At 41.7% G+C, this 21,969-nt stretch overlaps 1 protein-coding gene across 4 annotated transcripts in view; it reads right to left on the bottom strand.

The window, feature by feature from the left end:
* Positions 1-21,969, bottom strand: part of PTPN14 (protein tyrosine phosphatase non-receptor type 14) — a 161,996-nt gene that overhangs the window by 48,424 nt on the left and 91,603 nt on the right. For all 4 annotated transcript variants that reach the window (XM_074351815.1, XM_074351816.1, XM_074351817.1 and 1 more), the window contains 2 exons: positions 5,086-5,183; positions 2,740-2,807 (listed from right to left, as the gene is read on the bottom strand). In XM_074351815.1, coding sequence (XP_074207916.1) covers positions 2,740-2,807; positions 5,086-5,183 — 166 coding nt within the window. The remainder of the gene's footprint in view (positions 1-2,739; positions 2,808-5,085; positions 5,184-21,969) is intronic.

Below are 21,969 nucleotides of genomic sequence, written 5' to 3'. Positions count from 1 at the left end.
CAAACTCACACATATCATGCTGTAAATCACCTTTGAAAGTTCTCCCAATCTCTTCCTAAAGGCTATGTGATAAAGACTTTCAATGAGAGAAATGTAAAAACAAGAAATTATGGAAAATTATCAACCCAATTCACTGCGTCCATTTGACACAAACATGCACATTCTCTAAAATTCTAAGGTATGAGCTTCGCTGTCTTCCCAACAGCGCACCAGGAAACACCCTGACTTCTGGGGTGAGCTTCTGAGATGTTACAGGTATTGATACTAAGTCCTATGAGGAACTTCTCTGCTAATATGCTAATTTCTTTGAATGGAGGCTGATTTAATCAGTGGAATTAAATAAGGCATAAAAACAGTAGGCCCAGCAGATAATACTGCTGTTATCTTGGTGAGAAGAAGGACTGAGCTATTCATAAAAAGTTAGAAATCTTGCAGTATTTCCCTAACCTACAGGATTAAGGTTAAGTTTTAGACCAATTTAGAGCAAAGGCAACCCTCCTACACTGTTGGTGGGAAAGTAAATTGCTGCAGCCACCGTGGAAAACAGTATGGAAGTTTCTCAAAAAACTAAAAATAGAACTAGCATATGACCCAGCAATTCCACTCCCAGGTATATATCCAAAAAACCCAACAACACTAATTTGAAAAGATACATGCACCCCAATGTTCATAGCAGCATTATTTTCAATTGCCAAGATATGGAAGCAACTTAAGTGTCCATCAACAGATGAATGGATAAAGAAGATATGATAGACAGACAGACAGACAGACAGACAGACAGACAGACAGACACAATGGAATACTACTCAGGCATAGAAAAGCTGAAATTTTGCCATTTGCAGCAACATGGATGGACTTGGAGGGCATTACGCTAAATGAAATAAGTCAGACAGAGAAAGACAAATCCTATATTATATCACTTATACGTGGAATCTGAAAAATACAACAAACCAGTGAATATAACAAAAAAGCAGCAGACTCACAGATACAAACTAGTGGTTACTAGTAGAGAGGACGGGGAGGGGCAAAATAAGGGCGGGAGAAGGGGAGGTGCAAACTACTGGGTGTGACATTGGCTCAAGGATGGATGTACAACACAGAGAATATAGCCAATATTTTGTAATAACTGTAAATGGAAAGCAACCTTTAAAATGATATAAAAAAATTTTTTTTAAGTTTTGGACCAGTTTAGACTCATCGCATGTAGGGACAGAAATATTACCTGCAGCCTTACTTACTTCTGGTCTATCAAAACTTAAAACCTTTGTCACCAGACACTCTCCCTCCCATATGCCACAGCAGGTTAGATGCCAAGTTCTGCCCATTCTAATTCCAAAATATCTCTTGCATTGCTTTTTTGTCTTTCTCTTCACTGCCAACACCTAACTCCTACCTCCTGTCGAGAACACTACAACAGGTTCCCACCTGACGTCCTAGCACAAATGGTCTCACTGCTCTAATCTAGCAGTTCTCCGAGTGTGGGGTCAGTAAACCCCAGGACGGAGCCCGTGCTTTCTAACTCCTCAGATGTTTCAGGCTTATCCGCCACCGCTCCCCTCTGCACCGCTGAGTGGCCGCTGGAGTGGCCAGCCGACCCCCGCCCAGTCACCCAGGCCGCCTGGGCTCTGCACCCCCTCTCTCTGTCTAGGGCTTCTGTGGCTCCCTCCCTCTCGGCCTACTGCAATGCTGCCCATCCTTTAAGAGGCAGCTCACACGCCATGAGCCTTTCAGCCTTCCCTCAACCCCCAAACACATGTAACCTCTCCCCACATAAAATCCCGACCATATTTTTTACACTTGGCTTTGCATTCGGATTTTGCAAACTTCCTATTGACTCAGCCATTCTCCCTGAGAACAAGCACCGTTTCTCATATAACTTCATCCCCCACGGGTGAGCCCCCCAGGTCAGTGCTTCGAGCACAGGAAAAGTAAGTGGTGAATGATCGTGATTTCTAAGGTCAAACAGAATGTTGGAGTGGGTATAGCTCTTCCCTAAAATGGCTTTTCAAATGTTTTAACCTTCCTCACGAAAACTCTTCTCTTTTACTCCAAAGCTACTAAAAAACAAACAAAAATTCCCCAGGGATAAAATCCAAGCTTCATCCCCAATTTAACCCAGAAGTGGACATTTTACTTCACTGACATACTCGAGAAACTTTTCCGAGCGCAGACTCTGTGCAAGAGGACAGTGGACAAGACAGAGAGGGTCCCTCCTTAAGGACCGTAGAGCTGACATTCTAGCTGACGATGAAAAATACTGAAAGAGCTCTGAAATACACACATAGAAGGTGATTTAGCAGGAAGCGCTGGATGGTTTGCATGCATCACATAGTTGGTCAAGGAAAAGGAAGGTTTCTCTGAGGAGGTGATATCTGAATTAAGACCTGAATGACAAGTCACAGGAAGACCTGGGGCCGAGCATTCTAGGCAGAGGAAGGAAGCCCAAGTCCAGAGGCTCGGGGATGAAACAGGCTGGGTGTGCTCAGAAAGGAAGAGCTCTCACCACAGCGCCTGGCGGTGGCAGTGACACTAGATGGCAGTGTGGGGGGTGGGGGCAGGGAAGTGTCTTGAGGAGCTGGGAAGTTTCTCAGTGTTTTACAAAACTTGCCTCTACTTGATAAACGCAGAGACATTCTCCCCAGGGAATGTGTGTGTCGATTCCTCTGAGATTTTCAACAGAAAAAATTAAACATACAAAGAAGATAGGAAATTAATTAAGGAAAAGGAAATTACACTTACCATAGGAAATAGCACATATTCTCTGAGGAAATCCTGAGAATCAAACTGATTATAGTCTCCAAAATCAGCTGAAAGGAAAAGAAAGGTGGTATTTATTACATGACAATAAAGATGGAATAAATTACGGTAAACTTATGACTACATTTCTTCTTCCCATTTCATCCTGTTTCTGCACTATTATTAAATAAAAACAGTGCCAAGATGTGTTCGACATCATTACCACTTTTACACAGCAATAATGTAAATATGAGCACGTGTGCACTGCTGCACAACTTTCTAGAAAGAATGGGGAAATTTGAAAGTGACTCCTAAGCTATTTAAAAAATTGAAAACAAGTCTATGTTTATCTTTTTGTTAAATATGCACCAATACGTATCTTAAGAGTATCTGCCAAGGGGACTTTAACTCAAGGTTAATTTTGACAACTGAAGAGCCAAACCTATCAGCATCTTTTCATATATTTGCAGCTGGAAATTCCCACTATAAATCACCCTTGGCAAGCGATCCTGTAGATTTTTACACCTCCTAAACAACTCCACATGTTACAAGATGCCCCAAATTCTGTTTTGCCCTGTCTTCATCTCACCATGGAATGTCTGAGCACATGCAAAATGAATATAGGGAGCCTCTAATAGAAATCTATAAATATCTTGCTTCTAATCCTGCTCGCTCTCAAAAAAAAAAAAAAAAAAGAAAATCAAAAGAGCATGAAATGTTACTTTCACGTAAAATGTTTCACATCAGGTAGAAATGGATTCAGGTATTTTAAGGTAACAAGAGATGTAGAGTGAGGGGATCTGCACAGAAGGCGAGGGGACAAGATGTTACCAAGAAGGCAAAGGTACGCCTACAAACTCAGCATGAAACGAATTACACGGTGAGGCATCCGGGAACACCACCAAAGATGGCGAGTTCCGTCTATTTTCAAGTTTAGTCATCTGTGTTCATATTTCATCATGACTTAGAGCTCTACTGATGTGTCTAGCTGCCCAATAAGGGTTCTCAGAAAAATTATTTTACAAACATTACAGCGAGAGGAGGTTTCATCAGGCTGAACAGCAAGCTTCAGGACCCAAGGAAAAGAGAGTCCAGAGTTAAGTTCACCAACTTCCTTCAGCCTGAAAGCTATCACGAGGGTCCTCCAATTTCCAGGATGCCTGTAATAAGCCCAATGACTGAAGAGTGAGAGGGAAAAAAGAGAGTAAATAAAGTGAAAAGGAAGCATCTGAGAGAAGAAACACCCAATTTGAAGATGAGGGACATGTTGGATCTTTTCTGTCTTCTCCCCAGTAAAGGCATCGAGTGACTCTTCAGTTGTAACTACAGATAGTTCTGGCACACCATCTGGGCCCTGCTCCCGCCCCTTCCAGTCTTTAAGTGCACAGATACCCGGTGTACCTTGAGTCCACAGGGTAACAGGAGAAGCTAACTACTAGGAATTGTACGTCTAACAAAAATCACTAACCTGCTAATACCCCAGGGAATGAAAGAGATGAAGCGGAGGCTGCCTCTTTAGACACTTTAGAACCCAGAAGGTTTAACTTCAGTGCAGAGTCTGGGGTGGGAAGTTCAGCACAGCTTCTACAACAACATCCCACACAGCAAGGACTCGGCGGCTGGCAGGCGTATTACATTTGCACGTTAACTGATTTTAAAGAAAATCATGATGGAAAGGGAAACATGTTTCTCTTTAAAATTTTTACTTTTATCTTCGTGTTTTTAATATGACCAAAGTCAATTGAGCTACCATTCAATAAAGAGTAATGTACAAATATATGCAAAGAATTATGTAATATGTTAATAAATACATATAACACTTTAGAGAAGGTGAAAAATAGCTGATCAATCTAAGTAGGGCAAGTTGAAAGATAAATTTACTCCAATACACATGTGTTATTTCATATTATATTCGTGCATTTTAAGTTTCTCTCGTTAAGTGTGTCAGAATAAATTATACTATAATGTTTTGAGCTATCACACTTGAAACTTATGTGAATGAAAGTCAAGCCCAAAATGTGACCACACTGGGCAGTGGAAAAATTCTAAGAAAATGTTCCACAAACCCTGCAATGTAGCTTTAACTAGAGGCAGGATGAAAGCTGCTCTTTCTTTAAATAAAACTAAAATTATACAAGCGTAAACAATTTGCAAGCAGCTTTGTGAAATCCACCATCCTGCCACCAAAAATCCCTACCTCTGCATTTTTAATGTAAGATACCTTGAAATGAAAAGCAAGGGTTCCTAAGGGGTCATTGAAGTGGCTGTAACTTTTCCCTCTGAGAGTCCAGCAATGCCATCACCCAGCAGAAGACGGAGTGTCACACACTGGTCCTCACTCTCTCTTACCTTGCACAGCTAAGCCAGCCAGCCGGATCACCTGTTCCAGTGTACACCGCAACCGCCCTTCAAGCACGTCTTTCTTGACTTGCAGGTAATACTGATATCTGTTCATGGAAACAGAGAAACAAATAACCTTAAAAACACATACTTGGAATACGTTCCCACGACATGGATGTCTCTGGATGTGAAACCTTGTGTACACAGCAGGACACACAGGTGATGTCGATAAATGTCGGCTCTATAAAAGACGGAAAGTGACCTCTGCCTGTGTTTATCTTTGTTTGATGTGGCAGGTGCCACGTCCCAGTCACTCTGAGGTCGCAAGCATTCTCATCACATCAGTTCATTGTGGGCCGGCAGGATCAACTACTGATAAGGACCAGCTCTTCACAACAAGAGACCAGGAGTGAAAACGCTCTCCCACACCTGGCCACCAGCAACAACACAGCTACCAAAGCCACATTCAGTGGTGTGCATTCCTGAAAAATTGTGGAAACACACCATTTGTTAAACCCAAAGGTTTGGTAGGGTAGAAGGCAAATAGGCCAAATCTTTTGGAACTCTGCTAATGGACAGGACAAAGCTCTTCAGAGCGAGCCTCACCCTCCCCATCTGTGACTCATAAAAATCTAACCAAATGTAATACTGAGCCTTCCAGCCCGAAGTATGTTCTCCAAGCAGCAAAGTGCAGACAGACAGAATATGCCCATATACAACATCAGCCTCAGACCAGACCACTGTTCTCAGACGCTAATACAGTGCATTGTTTCCTTGCCAGTAAAATCGTACTTGGAATTACCTCAGTGCTTAGAAATCTCCCTACCCCAAATCTTTACTTCCCAGGACTCCACTTCCTTTGACCAAACTCTAAAACACAGCCACCTCTACAACAGTCAGACTTTTCTAGCGTCAATTCTTGGCAAATACTAACGAGCTTTTTGTTCCTGGTAACCATAACTCTCTACTTTTCCAAACCTTTGGCATGTCAATCAAGGGAACTCAGGAGTGACCCAAAGCCCAGCTCTCTTGGGAAGAGGCAATCATCCCTGAGGGCTAATTATTGTCGTCTCCACCTTGACATCATGGACGTCGTCACACGTCTGTCGGATGCCTATTTGAGTGGAGGGATGAGGCTCTACAAAACAGTCTACTTCTCTTGCCTCGGGTCTACGGGACAGGGTGAAGACAGCTGTGTTAGTCTCTGGCAGGAAAACCTACACTCAAACCAGAAGGACCAACACTTGGAGTTATTTAAAGACTGTTTTTCAAACATAATATACAATAGAGAAGCAACCTATTTTTTTCTACTGCCATTCTTTCACCTAGAATATTCACAGTCATTTTACAGGGTCCACCAATGAATCCACAATCTCACTTCCCAGCAACAACAGTTGATTAAATCAGTTAATGTGTATAACAAGTGTCGTCACTGATTTTCAGAGGCAAGTCCCAGACACTGTGTCGAAAACCTTTGTGTCCACTCACTGCTCTGCCGTCACCTAGGCAGTACAGCCTTAGCTGGCTGGAGGCATCTGGATTCTAAATCCCAACAAACAGGAACAGAGGTTACATGAGAACCTTCAAAGTCTTTTGCTGGTAACAAAGTAGCAGTTCGGCTGTTTCTGAATGTGCACAAACAATAGGGAGGAAATACTAGGTCGGACAGTTTAAAAAATCCTGTGCAATTGAAGGCACCGCCTGTGTCTGTGTGTGTGTGTGTGTGTGTGCGTTTTCTTTGCTGAGGGAGTTTCTGGCAATAATATATGATGGAGGGTAAAAGGGAAGACATGACCTGCTTCATTCTTCATAGGAGAGAATTAGAGTAAATGAAAACATGTTGAAGCAATAATCATACATGAATTAAAAGAAACAGCATGAGAGTGAATCAAACTATTGACAACTAAAGAAATCTGAATTGCTGCAGTGAAACTATGCCACATGTTACCTTCCAGTCTCCTTTTTCCCGCTGTTCACTAAGGTCACATCCCGAAGCTCGGGCATGTTTCCAAAGGTCTCACCCAAGGTGAGTTACCATCATAGAAGGGTGGTCCCACGCATTTATTCTCGCTGTCCAAGTGCCTGCTGTTTGCCTGCATGTCTCCCATTCCAAGGGGAAAGAGACAGCCAGTCTGCACATAGCAAGTGCCAAGGATCTCAAGTTCCAAGGTTCTCAAGTTCCTTGGTTTCATTCAGCAAACCAAGAGCTCCAACAAAAATGCTTGACACGAGCACCTTTGCTTTAAGGAGTGTGCAGCCCACAAGCGCGGTTCAGGGTTTTATAGCCTTACTGAAATAACGGATTTAGGTCTAAAGGCATAATCGAATGATGTACACTATTAGTTCGTCTCCTGGGAGAAGGCTCAGTAGAACTTGAATGAGGGGAAATACAGGCTTCAGAAGCTTTCTTTTCACAGGAAGCTACAGCACGAGTTTCCTGTTGTGTTCTCCACCCTTCCCTCGAGGCTCTTCCTCGGTCCCCTCTGCCAAGCTCGTTCCTTGTTTCCAGCCTGGTTCTTGGTTTCCCTCTTGTGCGTCTGCACCAGTTCTCCCGGAAAGAGTCAGAGGTCCCCTCGTTAGCGCGAGGTACCTTTCCCTCCAAGAGACTTTAGGAATTGCCTGGGAGACTTTCATGGAAGATCTTTTATGTTTATAATTTAGCCAGGTCTTAGACAGGAGACCCCCTTCCTGTGGAAACCCAAGCAAGCAAGGGGGTCCTCAGTCATCAAAAGATCTTTTAAGTGCCAAGAGTTCACTGTGAAAGCAGGTAGGTCTTTGAAGAGGAGTCACCTAGAATCTGAGGACCATACTTTCAAGATTGAGGGAATAAGAAGAAAAGAGGGATGAGAAAAAGTGTTAACGTCATCCTATTGCCAGAGGACCCCGCTGCATCTTTCTTCAGAAAAGTTAAGGGATAATTAAAAACAAACAAACAAAACAACCAAAGAACTCAGAAACAGAATCTCAGGATAGGAAGGAATGTTAATGTTTACTGAAGAAAGGTAGAGTAGGATTCTCAAAACAACAGCAAGAACAGCACTCGCACAAAACCCAAAAGCCCAAAAAAACCAGAAGACCCAACTCCAAGGCAGGAAAGGATGGTAAAGTTCACCTACTCCTCCTATTCATACGTTTGAAAGTCTTCTACATACACTCACTCCTTCCTGCCTCAAGTGGTTTCGACTTATTTTCTGCTCTGCTGGTCCAGGAGACATGTGGATATTAACACATACTTGTTGGGGGGGTTGGGGGTAATGGTTCAGCGGTAAAGTGTATGCTTACTTAGCATGCATGAGGTTCTGGGTTCCATCCCCAGTACCTCCATTTAAAAAAAAAAGTTTTTTTAAATACAGAAAAAATTTTAATTAGATTTAAAAATTTTTAATTACTTTGTTTTAAAAAAAAAAAACCCACATAATTAAGCACTTCCTGTATGTATAAGTCGACTAGATGCTGAGGACATCCCACAGAAGTCTGGCTAAGACAGTCTGTGCCCTGCAGGGATGCTCATCGCCTCCTGGGCCACTGCTGTCATGTTTCTCTCTCCAGGGCAATATTAAGGGTCCAATGTCTAAAAACCAATGAGTAAAAGCATTTTATAAGGTGTTATCCTAGCATTATCAGCCACAGCTAGAGCCTTTTCACATGTCACCTTGGAGGTGAAAATGACCAGCTAAGGCCTTGGAAAATAAAATCCACGGGATCCAGCAAAGCAATAGCTGTACTTTTCTTACTCTGCTGATCCCAACTTTCATTCACAACCGTCACGTCTATAAAATGTGTGATCTGTCCCACGCTGGGCAACAGTGGATCCCAGTCCACCAGCAAGGAACACCAGGGTGACGCCTGGTCATTCAGGTGAAATGCAGGCTTGCACTGGGATACGGAAGGAGCTGAAGAATGCAGCACTCTTTCCTGGAAGCCATCCAGACTACGAGAGGATCAGGACAGTGTTAATGACATGGTGCTACCACCACACGAGATGGTGGATCCCACTACATGAGATCACAGAAACGGGAATGAAATTTGGACTACTTTGGAAACTTGTTTTGTTTGCTACATTTCCATTCAAAAGGCAGTTTTATAAAATATAATGATGCTATCCTATGTGAGGACCAAATAGAGAATCTGAGCTGAAATTCTGTTTCCAGAATGTTTGGTTTTTGATTAGAGATTCAATTCTAACAGCAGCAAAATATAAGAGTGGATCCTATTTTGGAAACATGCAATTTCATGGAAGTATACTCCACCCTGTCAAAGCGCTGGGTGGAGGGGAAAAGAAAAAAAAACACAACAAAAACTAATCCTTGTGCCAGGAAAGTATGTATTTGCCAACTTTCCAGAGGGATCCTCTTTGAAAACCCAAGCTCACAAGGAAAACTTTTAAATATTTTTTTTTTATATATTCAAAGACTTGGAAACAGTCCATCTGACTGCTGAGTCCAACGAATGGTTTTAGGTTAAGATTTTGCCCTCCCTCTAAGAATTGGTGAACCTAATTATGCTTGTTAAATAAGAGCAAAATTACTCTCTTTTTTTTTTAAACTTTATTTTATTTAATTTACTATTTTTTTTAATGGAGGTACTGGGGATTGAACCCAACAGTTCATGCATGTTAAGCATGTGCTCTACCACTGAGCTGTACTCTCCCCTTAAAATTTTTATTTTCAAAGTTTTTTGTTTTGTTTTTAATCTTCAGAGATCATGAATTTGTGGGCTAAATGCAGGTTTGTCTGGAAGCAGAAAAGGCTTCCTGATAGCCAGTGCTCTTAAATATCACCACTGGAAACACAGACACCGTGAACTCATCTCTAGAGGGCTCACCTAGCTGGAATATTTCCATCCAACCTCAAGAAAATAAGTGATTTTTCCATATCTCTTCCTCCTCCTAAGATTTTGAGAAGAAAGTTTTAAAAAATGCCACACTGAGTCAAACCAATAAAGCATTCAACACTTCTGACAGTGGTATCAAAGGATTCTTTCAAAATTACCCACCCTAACATTTTCCTCAACGTTTACAGATGTACTGCTACGATCTTTCATCTCAGATTTTAATTCATGTATGAGGAATTTATCTAAGCACTGATATAATTCTGCGTTCACTTGCAGGTCTGTTAATACTTCTCAGATGGAGAAATTCCATGTGGTGTTCTGAAAAGTATGGACTGCGCTACCACAGAACCACAAGTAAGGCGAGAGAACTCCGAGGCCCAGGACGTGCTGCTTTTAAAATATTCCTCCCACCCCTCTCACAAGTAAAATATTCATTCCAAGTCTAGCTCAGCGGAAATGCCTCAAAGAGGGAATAACCATGAAAGTCTAAAGGCTTTAACATGTGATTTTTTTTTTATTTAAAAAATTTTTTATTTTTTGATTTACAATACTGTATTAGTTTCTGGTGTACAGAATAGTGATTCAGTTATACATATACACATATATTCTTTTTCATTACAGATTACTACAAGCCACTGAATAGAGTTCCCTGAGCTATACAGTAGGACCTTGCTGGTTATCTAGTCTGTACATAGCAGTTTGTATCTGCCAATTCCAAACCCCAATTTATCCCTCCCTCTTTCCCCTTCCATAGCCATAAGTTTGTTTTTATGCCTATGAGTCTCTGTTTCATAAATAAATTCTTTTGTGTCATTTTCTTAGTTTCCACATACAAGTGCTGTCACACAATATTAATCTTTCTCTTCCTGGCTTACTTCACTTAGTATGATAATCTCCAGGTCCATCCATGTTGCTGCAAATGATATCATTTCATTCCTTTTTATGGCTGAGTAGTATTCCTGTGTTTAACATGGAATTTTGATCATGCTGCTACCCAAGGACTCAACATCCTCGGCCTAAATCACAGGATGGTGGAGACAGGAGGGTGGTAGGTCACTGCTCCTGTTCTGAATGTCTGTTGCCACTCTCCCTGGGGCCTCCCCTCCCAGAGGGTCACATCCACCTACCTCATTAACTCTGCGACTAGCTGTGGGGTCAATGAAACGGGAGTGGAAGTGACACGTGCCACTCCCAAGCAGAAGCCGCCTGAGCCCGCATCTGGTTCCCGGCTCCATTTTCCTCTGCCCTGAGACCTGCAGTGTCCGGGTGGGCACTGCTGCTTGGTTATTCTGAGCCCCAGAGAAAGAAGGCAGTGGACACAATGGACATGTGAGGTGGGCAAGAACCCAGCCTTCGTTTTTGAAAGCCACAGAGTTCTGGAGGTCATACACTGCAGCAGTACACCTTAGCCTAAGGTGGTTAGTAAAGGAAGGATTTCAAAAACCCAAGTCCAGCTCTTTCATTTTTCGAGGATATTCTGTTGAGGGACAAGAATGACTTGCCCAGGGTCACACTGCTCCCTGAAGGCAGGACCAGACAGACCAGAGCTTGGAGCTCTTTTTCTGCACAGCAACCCCACAGGCGATGAGAGAGGGATGGATTCCCAGCCACTGAAGGCAAGTCATCAATTTCACTGACGTCTAAAATTAGAAATGAAAACACAAACACCGCTACCGGCTGACTTCCATGCAATGCTTCTAAGGAAGAGCTTCGATAACCAAGCAGGCCCCCCTTGCCGTTACACGGTCTGGGCCACAGCGTATAAGACAAACATTGACATAGAAGCTTTTCTATTACATGGCTTGTTTCATAGCTTGGCCCATGGATTATGCAGATCTGCTTTTGCTCCCAGCAGCAGTGTCTGGGATATTTCACTTTCCTCCCCAGGAGGTAGAAGGAAGGGGCAGAAGACAGAGCTATGCATTCTAACTACTCATTGACAGCTTTATAAGATGCACAGAGAGATAAAAGTAAAATCAAGAGGTAAGGGTCTCCGATTATAGGCTTCTACCTAGAAGGAGAGGCTATACCCAGAAAGGTGCAAACTGGGACCTTAAGTATGTGTTTCCAAATGCAAATTTTTTTTTAAAGTAAATAGCAGTTCATCCTCAATGTCACACACAGTCTTTACTGCTTTGCACTAAGGAAAGATACTTCTCTATTATGGATCACTAAAAAGTCACCCAGACTTCACTCTGTTGCAGACTTCATAACACTTGACATTGTATGATTGGCACATCCCACCCCTGCATGGATCTCTTTTACCCCCACTGCCCAAGGAGAACTGATCAGAAAGAAAATGCTCTTTCATAGTCAGAAACCGGTCAGCGGAAGCACTTGGTGCGCTGTAACTAGGAACCTGCCGAGGCACTGCTACTGTCAGACAGCGCCCGTCTGCCTTTCCCTCCTCTACAGCTCAAGGGCAGTCAAATCAACTTATCTCCTCCCATGTGCATGGTCACTAGGGATGTGACAATTTAGGGGGAGCATATCAGTACCATCCTTAAACTCCTCAGTCCATGAAGATTTTCCATAAAACTACTAGGATGGGAGGACCAGAGAGAGAAAGATTGTTTTGTCACTGTTACTAAGAAAAGGGCAAGACTTAAAACGTCCTTCCCTCACTAGAACACTCCCCCTTCAAGCAGCAATATCGGAAGAATCTTGCTGGAATGTACTGGAAGCCCAGTTCTCCCAGGGCAGTTCAGTTACCAAAACACTAGCACTGCCTTCCGGTTGGCATTATATTGGGCAAATAAGAAATAAATGTACAAGTTTCTTAAAGATGACAAGGAGGGAATTGAGAACAAGCTGTCACAGAATTCTGGGTACGGGATGGCAAAGAGCATAATTTTAACTCTTAGATTGACAGAGATACCAGCAGGAGAGAAACAGCACATTCCAGCCATTCCAAAATGTGTTCACAGCTGTAGATCCAGATAATGGACAGGGTGGCCCACCCTGTTCTCCGTCTGCAGGACAAGATAAATAGTATGTACGCGGGCACGCAACCAGACAACCTGAAGGCCACCCTCTTTCTGTTCCTCTATTCTCAAAGCCCCTGAGAAGATTTCAGTTTGTGATTATTCAGGTATAATCATGTGTTTGGCACCTGACCCATGCACTATCTAAAATCTTTTCTGTTTAATGAATGTTCAAGTTGACGGTCAATTAAAACGGCACAGTCAAGTGGCCGACAAAGCCAACACTCCCGCAACAACGAGAAATTGAAATAAACCAACAGGGAGGGAGGGGAAAAAAAAAAAAGGCTAAAACCATAGCTCAACAAAGATAACCTTAAAAGGGAAAGTTTTTCTTCTAGCCTTTTCGCACCACAAGCCAACCCACATGCACGCATGAAAATACATACACGTGTACACACTCAGACATACAGATAAAACCGTCTTGGCAGAAGTTCAATTCCAGAGGTTTTCAACATTCATCGATCAATATCCTATTTTGTCAGAGACACCTAACTTCTTTCTGAGACTCCTTAAGTTTCAGTGAGTCAAAGGATTGCAATTCTTTCCTAAAAAGGATGATGTTTGTTTAAATGCACACAAACACACACAGGCCTTAACTACTAGTGAAAAGAGACCAATAATAGCCAGGTGTTGCAAAAGAGAAAAGCAGGCCACAACCTGATCCTGGCTTTCTGCTCTTGAACTCTTGCATTAATTATAACAAATTACAGGGAATCCAAGTACAGTTTATACATACAATAAACTCCCTAATAATAGCCTATAATTTAATCAAGGGTTCTCTTCAAAACAGAAAAACTTTTTCTCTACAATACACCCTAGAGAGAGAGCGAATACCCTGACATCACTTCTTTCTGTCCCATTCTGTGCTACTGGGTACAGATTCCTCAACAGCCATCAGGCCAGTGGGATTTTGAAGAGCCAGATAGGTTTCACTGCTATGGACTGTGATGTCCTGAACAAGGAAAACATGTCAATAGCAGTAGAAATACCCAGCCTAAAAAGAAAATACTGTCCTCAAGTACGTGATGTTAAAACAGAACCTGAGTCTGTTCTGCTCTGGCTTTAAAATCTCCAATGACTTGGAAAATAGTTTGGCAGTTCCTCAAAAGTTAAATAAAGAATTACCATCTGACCTGGCAATTCCACTCCTAGGTATGTACCCAAGAGAACTGAGAACCTATGTTCACACAGAAACTTGTACATGAATAGCAACATCATTCATAACAACCAAAAATGAGGAAACAATCCAAATGCCCATCAACTTATCAATGGATAAACAAAATGTGGTCTATCCATACAATGGAATATTATTTAGTCATAAAAAGGAACAAGGTATTGATACACTGCTACCACACGAATGAACTCTGAAAATAGCGTGCTAAGCGAAATAACTCAAGACACACACAAAAAATCCACATGTTGTATGATTCCATTCATAGGAAATGTGCAAGAATAGGCAAATCCATAGAGACAGAGAGTAGATCAGTGGTTGCCAGAGGCTGGGAGTCAAGGGGAAGGGGGGTGATTGCTAATGTTCAGAAATTAGATAGTGGTAATGATTGTACAACTTTGCATATACAGTAAAAATCATTGAATGTATACTTTAAAATGGTTAAAATAGTGAATGTTATATTATGTGAATGTTATCTCAACAAAACAAAACAAAACAAAATATCCAATAACCCTAATCAGGAAAAAGTTCAACTCCCGATACAGCACCAGACCCTTCATCATCCACTCAAAACTGCTTTCTTTCTAATTTCAAGTCTTACCACATACCATATCCTTGAGCGGTAATAAGTTTACTGTGCTTCCCAATACACTGCTTCTTTCTCGCCCCCTTACTGTTTCTTCTGTCTTAATGCCCTCACCCATCCTCCTCCACTTGGGCAATTATCCACTCATCCTTCAAAGTTTAGTTGAAACGTATCTCCTTTTCTAAAGCTTCCCAAATAGTCTCAACCAGTTAATGAACCCCTCTCCCAGCCTTGAAAGCACTTCACCCAGGTCTCCCCTGCACTGTCATCAGGACCTCTCCCACCGCACCATAACCTTCTCACAGACTGGGGACTGGGACAGACCACTGACCATCTAGTACCCAGAGCCAACTGGACGCTCAATAAATGGACGCTCAATAAGTGTTTCTGAGTCGATGAAATATTAACAGAGAAATAGAGACAGAGGGAGGAAGCAAGACTAGTCACCTCATAGTAAGATTATTTGATGTTATTTCCATGGCATGAAAGAGGCATTTAAAAGTTTCAGAAATGTAACCCACATGCAAAAAAAAAAAAAAAAAAGAATCTAGACACACACCTTACATCTTTCACAAAAATAACTCGAAATGAATGAGAGACCTAAATGCAAAATGCAAAACCATAAAAATCCTAGAAAATAACACAGGAGAAAATCTAGAGGCCCCTGGGTATGGTGATGATTTTTTAGATACAACAATAAAGACACAAATTCATGATAGAAATATTTGATAAACTGGACTTTGTGAAGTTTAAAAAAACCTCTGCTCTGTGAAAGGCACAATCAAGAGAATTATAAGACAAACCACAGACTGGGGGAGAATATTTACAAAAGAATCCTCTACACAGCCACTGCACCGTATCCCTCTCACACTAGGAATAAACATGGCTTGACTCACCAGCTCTAACTACACACTTGCCTGCCCCGAAAACCAGGGGTTCATGGCATTACCTACAACTCCACTGTGGGAAAAGAAAGCTTAAATTCCATCTGGAAGCTGAGTGAGTCAACTGTCCAAAGATCTGTCTTCCTGGTAAAGAGCCAGGTTTGTGGCTAGAAAATTTGCATAATATCCTTAAAATTTGGGTGAGCTAGCAAATGGAAGAGCAGTACTGTTGCGAGCAAGTATGTCTGGTCTGAAGGAGAAAATACGTAAAAATCAATGAACAGAAGGCAGGAGGACCATCTCCGTGGATGAGCTATCAAGTCATGAAAAGACACAGAGGAACCTTAAATGTCTATGATTCAATGAAAGAAGCTTGTCTGAAAAGGGTACATACTGTATGATTCCCACCATATGACACTGTCAAAAAAAGGCAAAACTATGCAGACAGCAAAAAGATCAGGGGTTGCAGGAGGGAGGATAGATAAGATTATCAGGGATATAATCCCTAATTAAAGGTAGTTCCCACATTCCCACAGTCAACAACTGCCAAAAGAAGCCAGTTCTGGAGGAGGTATAGCTCGAGTGGTAGAGAGCACACTTAGCATGCACAAGGTCCCAGGTTCAATCCCCAGTATCTCCTCTAAAAATAATAAATAAATAAACCTAATTACCTTCTCCCACCAAAAAAAATTTTTTAATTAAAAAAAAAGAAGGTAGTTCTTCTGTCAATGAGGTAATGTCCCAAATATGAGTAGGAAATACCAACTATGGGCTTCATAAATGTTTGATGAATGAATGATGGACTGAAAGTAATGAATTATATATTCCTAGAGACCATGATAAAAACAGAATTTCCCAGCCTACATTAAGTCATATACACAGGGTCTCTGATCATGACTGGTGACCAGGAAACTCAGTATGGATAGAGCTGAATGGGGAGACCACTGGGTACTAGGATTCTATCTTCTTTAACCCAGTGTCCTACCATCAGAGTAGGAGAGCACAGAGAGGACGACCCAACTCTCACAAACCCACTGGACTCAGGAAACAACCTAAGATTCTATACTGACCAAGGCAAGTGACAAGTCAAGCCAAGGGAACACCCTCCAGCTGGGGGACCTCCAGTATAAGATAAGCACTGGGAGGAAATAACCTATCATTGTGATATTTTTCTGCCCACAGTGATGGGCTGAGAATCCTTCCTGCCTTCAGCAATCTTCCACCAATCCTGTCTCTGGGCTCTGACTTCAGTATCTGTGGGATCAGCACATCCCTCCTACAGGCGTCTCTGTCATGGAAACCACGACCCCACCTAGGTTTTGTCTGTAATTAAGAGCTAGCCAAGTCTAATTTTACACTCCGGCTGCTGTTTTTACTTACTGACCAATTAAGTTTAAGCCTTTTTCATCACCAGGCTTCCGGCTTTAGTGCTTCAACTCTGCAGGTGCCCACTGACCTCATGCTCTCTGAGTCACCTAATGTACATTTTCTCATATTCACAGCTTAAAATGTCTGAGCACTAACAGAGGGACCCATATTAAAAGTACATTTAAAAACACTGACAGAGAGAAAAAAAAAACACATACACTGAATGGGATGTTCATCAGAAGTAGCAAAATGGCTGCTATTTCTGTTCAGAGGTCCAAAATACAGGAGACACCTTGAGATCCTGATGGGTGACCTAAATTTCCATTGTGTGGACCTGTCGTAAGACAACTGCCCACCCATCCCTACGTTCTATCTGGCCAGTGAGATCCATGTTCAACTTCCCCCTAGTCACAGCACTTCTGTGTCACAGGTTTTATATATGTCTAACAATGACTGGCTTATCCATCTCTAGCAAGTAGTAAGCACTGCCTCTTTGTTCAATGATTCAGAGACCCAGCAGATGATCCTAGGCTTAGTAACTGCACACAAAAAAAAAAAAAAAAAAAAAAAAAGGTATGATCATTTACTGACTCAGAGAAGCCCAGTGGGTAAAACAATGCTTTTTTGGAAGTCAGCCACTTAACTATTTGGCTAATATAAAAGAATATTAGCCTCAGTAGCAAAACAAAACCCCAAATCACCCATATTCCAGGTATTGCATAATATAAAGCCTTTCCCCAGCCACCAAAATGGAATAATTCATTTCATCCTCTGTGTTCCCATGGCATCGGGTAACGATAACGTAGTATTGATTAGGCAATTTGTTTAATTATATGGATTTATTTCTGCCTCCTTGGCTACCTTGAAAGCTTATTTTTTACGTCTTCGTCTTTCACTGCAACGTCTAGTACACAGTAGCTCTTTGCTTTCATTTACACGAGAGCAAGACACCATGAAAGCCAGATGAGACACGGCCTTACTTAAAAGCTGGTTAATTACAGACTAGCTGAAAGAAATTTTACACTCTTCCTAGGGCACTCTGAAAGAAATAATAAAAACACACTACACGTCTATCAAAAAACTATGGAAGACTTGAATTCTCCACAAGCGAAGTTTTAGTCAATTCCTCTAGATGCTAAGACATCAGAAGATTTAAATAAGCCTTAACAATAACAGTGCTTTATACTTGCAGAGTTGTTTTCCAAGGGTTTTCATGTGTAATACTTCACGTCACTTCATACTCACAACAACCCTTTAAGACAGTCACTACGATTTCCCATTTACCCGTGAGGAAGTAGAGACTCAGAGAGACAAGGTGACTGCCAAGACTTCTGACCTTACAGTTAAGTGCTCTTTCATTACAACACTGTAAACCGGCAGGGTCTGTAGTTTCTATAAGTCTGGAGCATAAACCTCAAAGGAAAAACTGGAAGGAAACAATAAAACTGCAGAAGGTTGTAAACACATTACAACATGCATCCACTGACCACTGACTGAATTTTGACTGCTGGAAATGAATACTACTTTTCTTTTGCAGAATCTTCAAAAGCAGCTGAGAATATCAAATGTCGTACAAAGTGCCAAAGATAAAATACCAAACCAGCAAACATCTCACCGCCCAAGAATCTAGCATCGTCCTATGCTGTGCTTTCTGCCAAAACTGTCTTTGATATTTTCCAGCCTGAAAATGTCTCTCTACAATTCTTCCTTTCAGACCCCTTCTAGGGGTCTAGGATGAAAGCACTAGACACTCCATTTGTTGGATGCAATTTTAAAATAATTTTAGATTTCCTTTGGTCTTTGAGAATTTCAGCTGACTAACTGCCCCGCTCTCTACACAACTCCCGATACTCAGTAACTTTCAGGTAGGAACTTTAATTTCCTAGAAAATAAAATGATGACCCAAAGTGACAATGAACTAATAACTACACGCAGGTGGAAAGGAGCCCTTTGTTTAGGTGTGGGGGCAGGGAAGGGGGATTGTCAAGCAGAGAACTGTAATTCCCACATCAAAGAAAATTTCTCATCCCTCATTTCTTCCATTTCATGCAGAAGGCTGCTAGAAACACATTTTTCTTCTTCACTCCATGTTGAAGAATTTAAAATGATCTCATTCGAAACCAGAATAAAAACATACCAAATGTTTCTTTAGGAACCAAAAATCCAGGTACCCAAAAGCAAGAAAGGTGTGAGTTCTGGAGAGTCAGTGGCTGTACTGGGCCTGACGCCACGTTCAGAGGACAGGATTCTTACAGAAAAGTACTAAGTCGGTACTCAAACTCCCCCTCAAACAAAAGGCCCAGCGGGCTTCCCCTAAAAATTTATGACTGCAGAAACTATATGGCCTCCTATATTTTGTTAACATGTTCATAAAACCAGTACAAAATCCACTGGATAGTAATCAAATAAAAGCCATAAAATTCCTATTACTACAGTGATTTCTTAACCTCAGCACTTTTATTCAAAAGTTAAGCCAACTTAGACCCAATTTTTGCTGGTAAAACATTAGAAATGTACAAATAAACATATTCAATTATTTATTCATCCATTCAATAAAACATAATGAGCACCTCCTAAGAGCCAGGAGTGGTCCTCAGCACTTGGGATACAGGCAGTGGCTCAAAAATCCCTGTCCCGCCCTCATTCATGTAGGTCACATTCTCATGGGGATGACAAGCAATAATTAAGTAAATAAATAAGTTGTCTGAGATAAAAGCAGATAAGAGGTAGAGAGAGAAACAAAGCGGAGGTGGTCAAGAAAGTTCTCTTGGATAAGATGAACTTTGAGCAGAGATTGGAAAGAAATGAGGAGTTAGCCATGTGGACATTTGGAGTTGGAAGGATGCTCTAGTTCTTAGCAGGTAAACAGGAAAAACAAAGGCTTGCAGGACAGTGCATGGTGGTGTGTTCCAGAGGCGGCCAGCATGGCAAAGATTGAGCAAGAGGGCAAAAGGTAGATAAAGATGGGCGAAAGATGAGGAGTCCAGATCATAAAGGGCTTCTCCAGCAAATGAATGCCCAGAGATGAGTCTAGAAGGCAGAGGAGGCTTCCAAAGTAAGAAGGAAAAAGGAATAGGGAGATATTTCCAGTACTGGCCAAGAACAGAGGAAGAATTAAGAAGCCCAGGATGTCAAGATACACTGAACAGACCAGTCAGACAAGGGTGGAAGGTGAACGGAAGGAAGTAGACAGCAATAAGGAAGATGCAGTCTTGCAATGCTTCAAATGCCTTTGTAGGTTTGTGTCTGTCTTAGAGGCAATGGTAAGCCCTTGAGCCTTTCTGATAAAAGGAAAATGATGGAAACAACCACCCTTAAGAAAGCTGCTCAGAGTTGGTATGTATGTGGTATGCGCCACACAGATGGGCGAGAGAGATCCAAGTTAGGAGGCCGAGTACTAATCACGATAACAGTGTCAGGCACTATAAAGCACGCTTTTCCATTTACTAACCAGTTAATCCTCAAGAGAGCTGTCTGTGAAGACACTAAATCTTAGGAAGGATAAATAACTCACCCGAGGGCATCCAGAGAGCAAGTAGCAGAGCTCGAATTCAAATCCAAGTCTGTCCAACTCAAAAGCCTGTGCTCCTCATCACTTCACTGGATCTTGGGCCAAGGGTAAGACAACATAAACCCATCCCCACCCCTTCTGCCCTGCTTTAAGTGGAAAGGGGGAGGGCACAGTGGTGAACGTGGGTTCTGGAGCCACTCTGTGTAGGGTTGTGTCACAGCTCTGTCACTTTTTCACATCCAGGCAAGTTACTCAAACTCTTTGTGCCTTAGCTGCCTATTCCATAAAGTTAAAAAATAACAGTACTAACGTTAAAAGTTGTTGTAAGGACTAAGTGACTTAATACATATAAGGAGCTTAGAGTCGGGCCTTGGCACACAGTAAATATTTAATAAATGTTAATAGTCATTATTGTTAATATTAAGAAAGATCAATAACCATAATGATCTACAACTGAGTAAGTGCCAGAGTATCTGCTTTTATGTTTACTGATGTGCCCTAAGGGCCTCAGTCACAGTGGGCACTCAGTACACTTTTACTTAGTGAATAATGAATTCAATATAGGGAGCAAAGGGAAACCAAGATCAAGTAGCTAAGATTATTCAGCTTTAAAATTTGCTTTTTATTTTCCTTATGATAATAAAAATTGGGGGGAATTAATAATTACATAAAACTAATATATGCGTCTTCAGCAGAAATGAGTACACTCATCAAAGTCATGTACCAGAATGTCTATAATAGACATACTAGAGACGGAAACAGCCCAGTTCATAATAGCTCCAAACTAGTAATAATCCAAATGTCTTTACAGCAGAATGTGTAAAGTATAGTCTATTCATGCTTTGGAATATTATACAGCAATGAAAAGGACCAATCTCCATCTATACATCTATTGTTACATGGATGACTCTCAGAAAATGTTGATTAAAGAAATAAGACACCAAAGAGAACATACTATATCATTCCACTTAAAAAGTTAAAAAAACTAATCGATGTTGGCAGAAGTCAGGATGATGATTACTCTTGGGGAATACAGATGGAGAGGGAACATGAGGAAGGATTTGAGGTGCTGGTGATGTTCTGATTCTTGATCTAGGGACTGGTTGCATGGGCGTGTTCACTTTGATTTCTGCACTTGTCTGTATGTGTCACACTTTTGCAAAAAGTTTACCTAAAAAATGGCTACCAGTAGCAAAGGTAATGACGTGACTCCAAGTGAAGTGTCTACCAGAGCTTGGAGGGACAGTCAGGGCCTGGGATAACAATGATATAAGGAAAGAGAGCCCTGGATGACTCTAATTTATGACTGGGAAAGAACTGTGGAGCTACTTACAGAAAAATTGGGTACTTTAGGGAAGGATTTAAGGTCAAGAGAGGTAGCAGGAGGGTACCAGTTCATCACTGGCTACCTTTCTGGTTCCTACAGGAACTGGTTGAGGGAGAGTGTGCCAAGTGCCCTGGGTAGAGATTGACCAACACATGGCACTGCCATCATCACCCCAAGGAGCCTGAAGCAAGACCTAATACACAAGCAGAGGGGCTCCCATGGAAGTAGG

The sequence above is a fragment of the Camelus bactrianus genome, chromosome 23 (genome assembly GCF_048773025.1).
Source record: "Camelus bactrianus isolate YW-2024 breed Bactrian camel chromosome 23, ASM4877302v1, whole genome shotgun sequence".
NCBI lineage: Eukaryota > Metazoa > Chordata > Mammalia > Artiodactyla > Camelidae > Camelus > Camelus bactrianus.
Note: the sequence above shows the minus strand (reverse complement) of the source record. Positions and strands in the feature narration are given on the sequence as shown.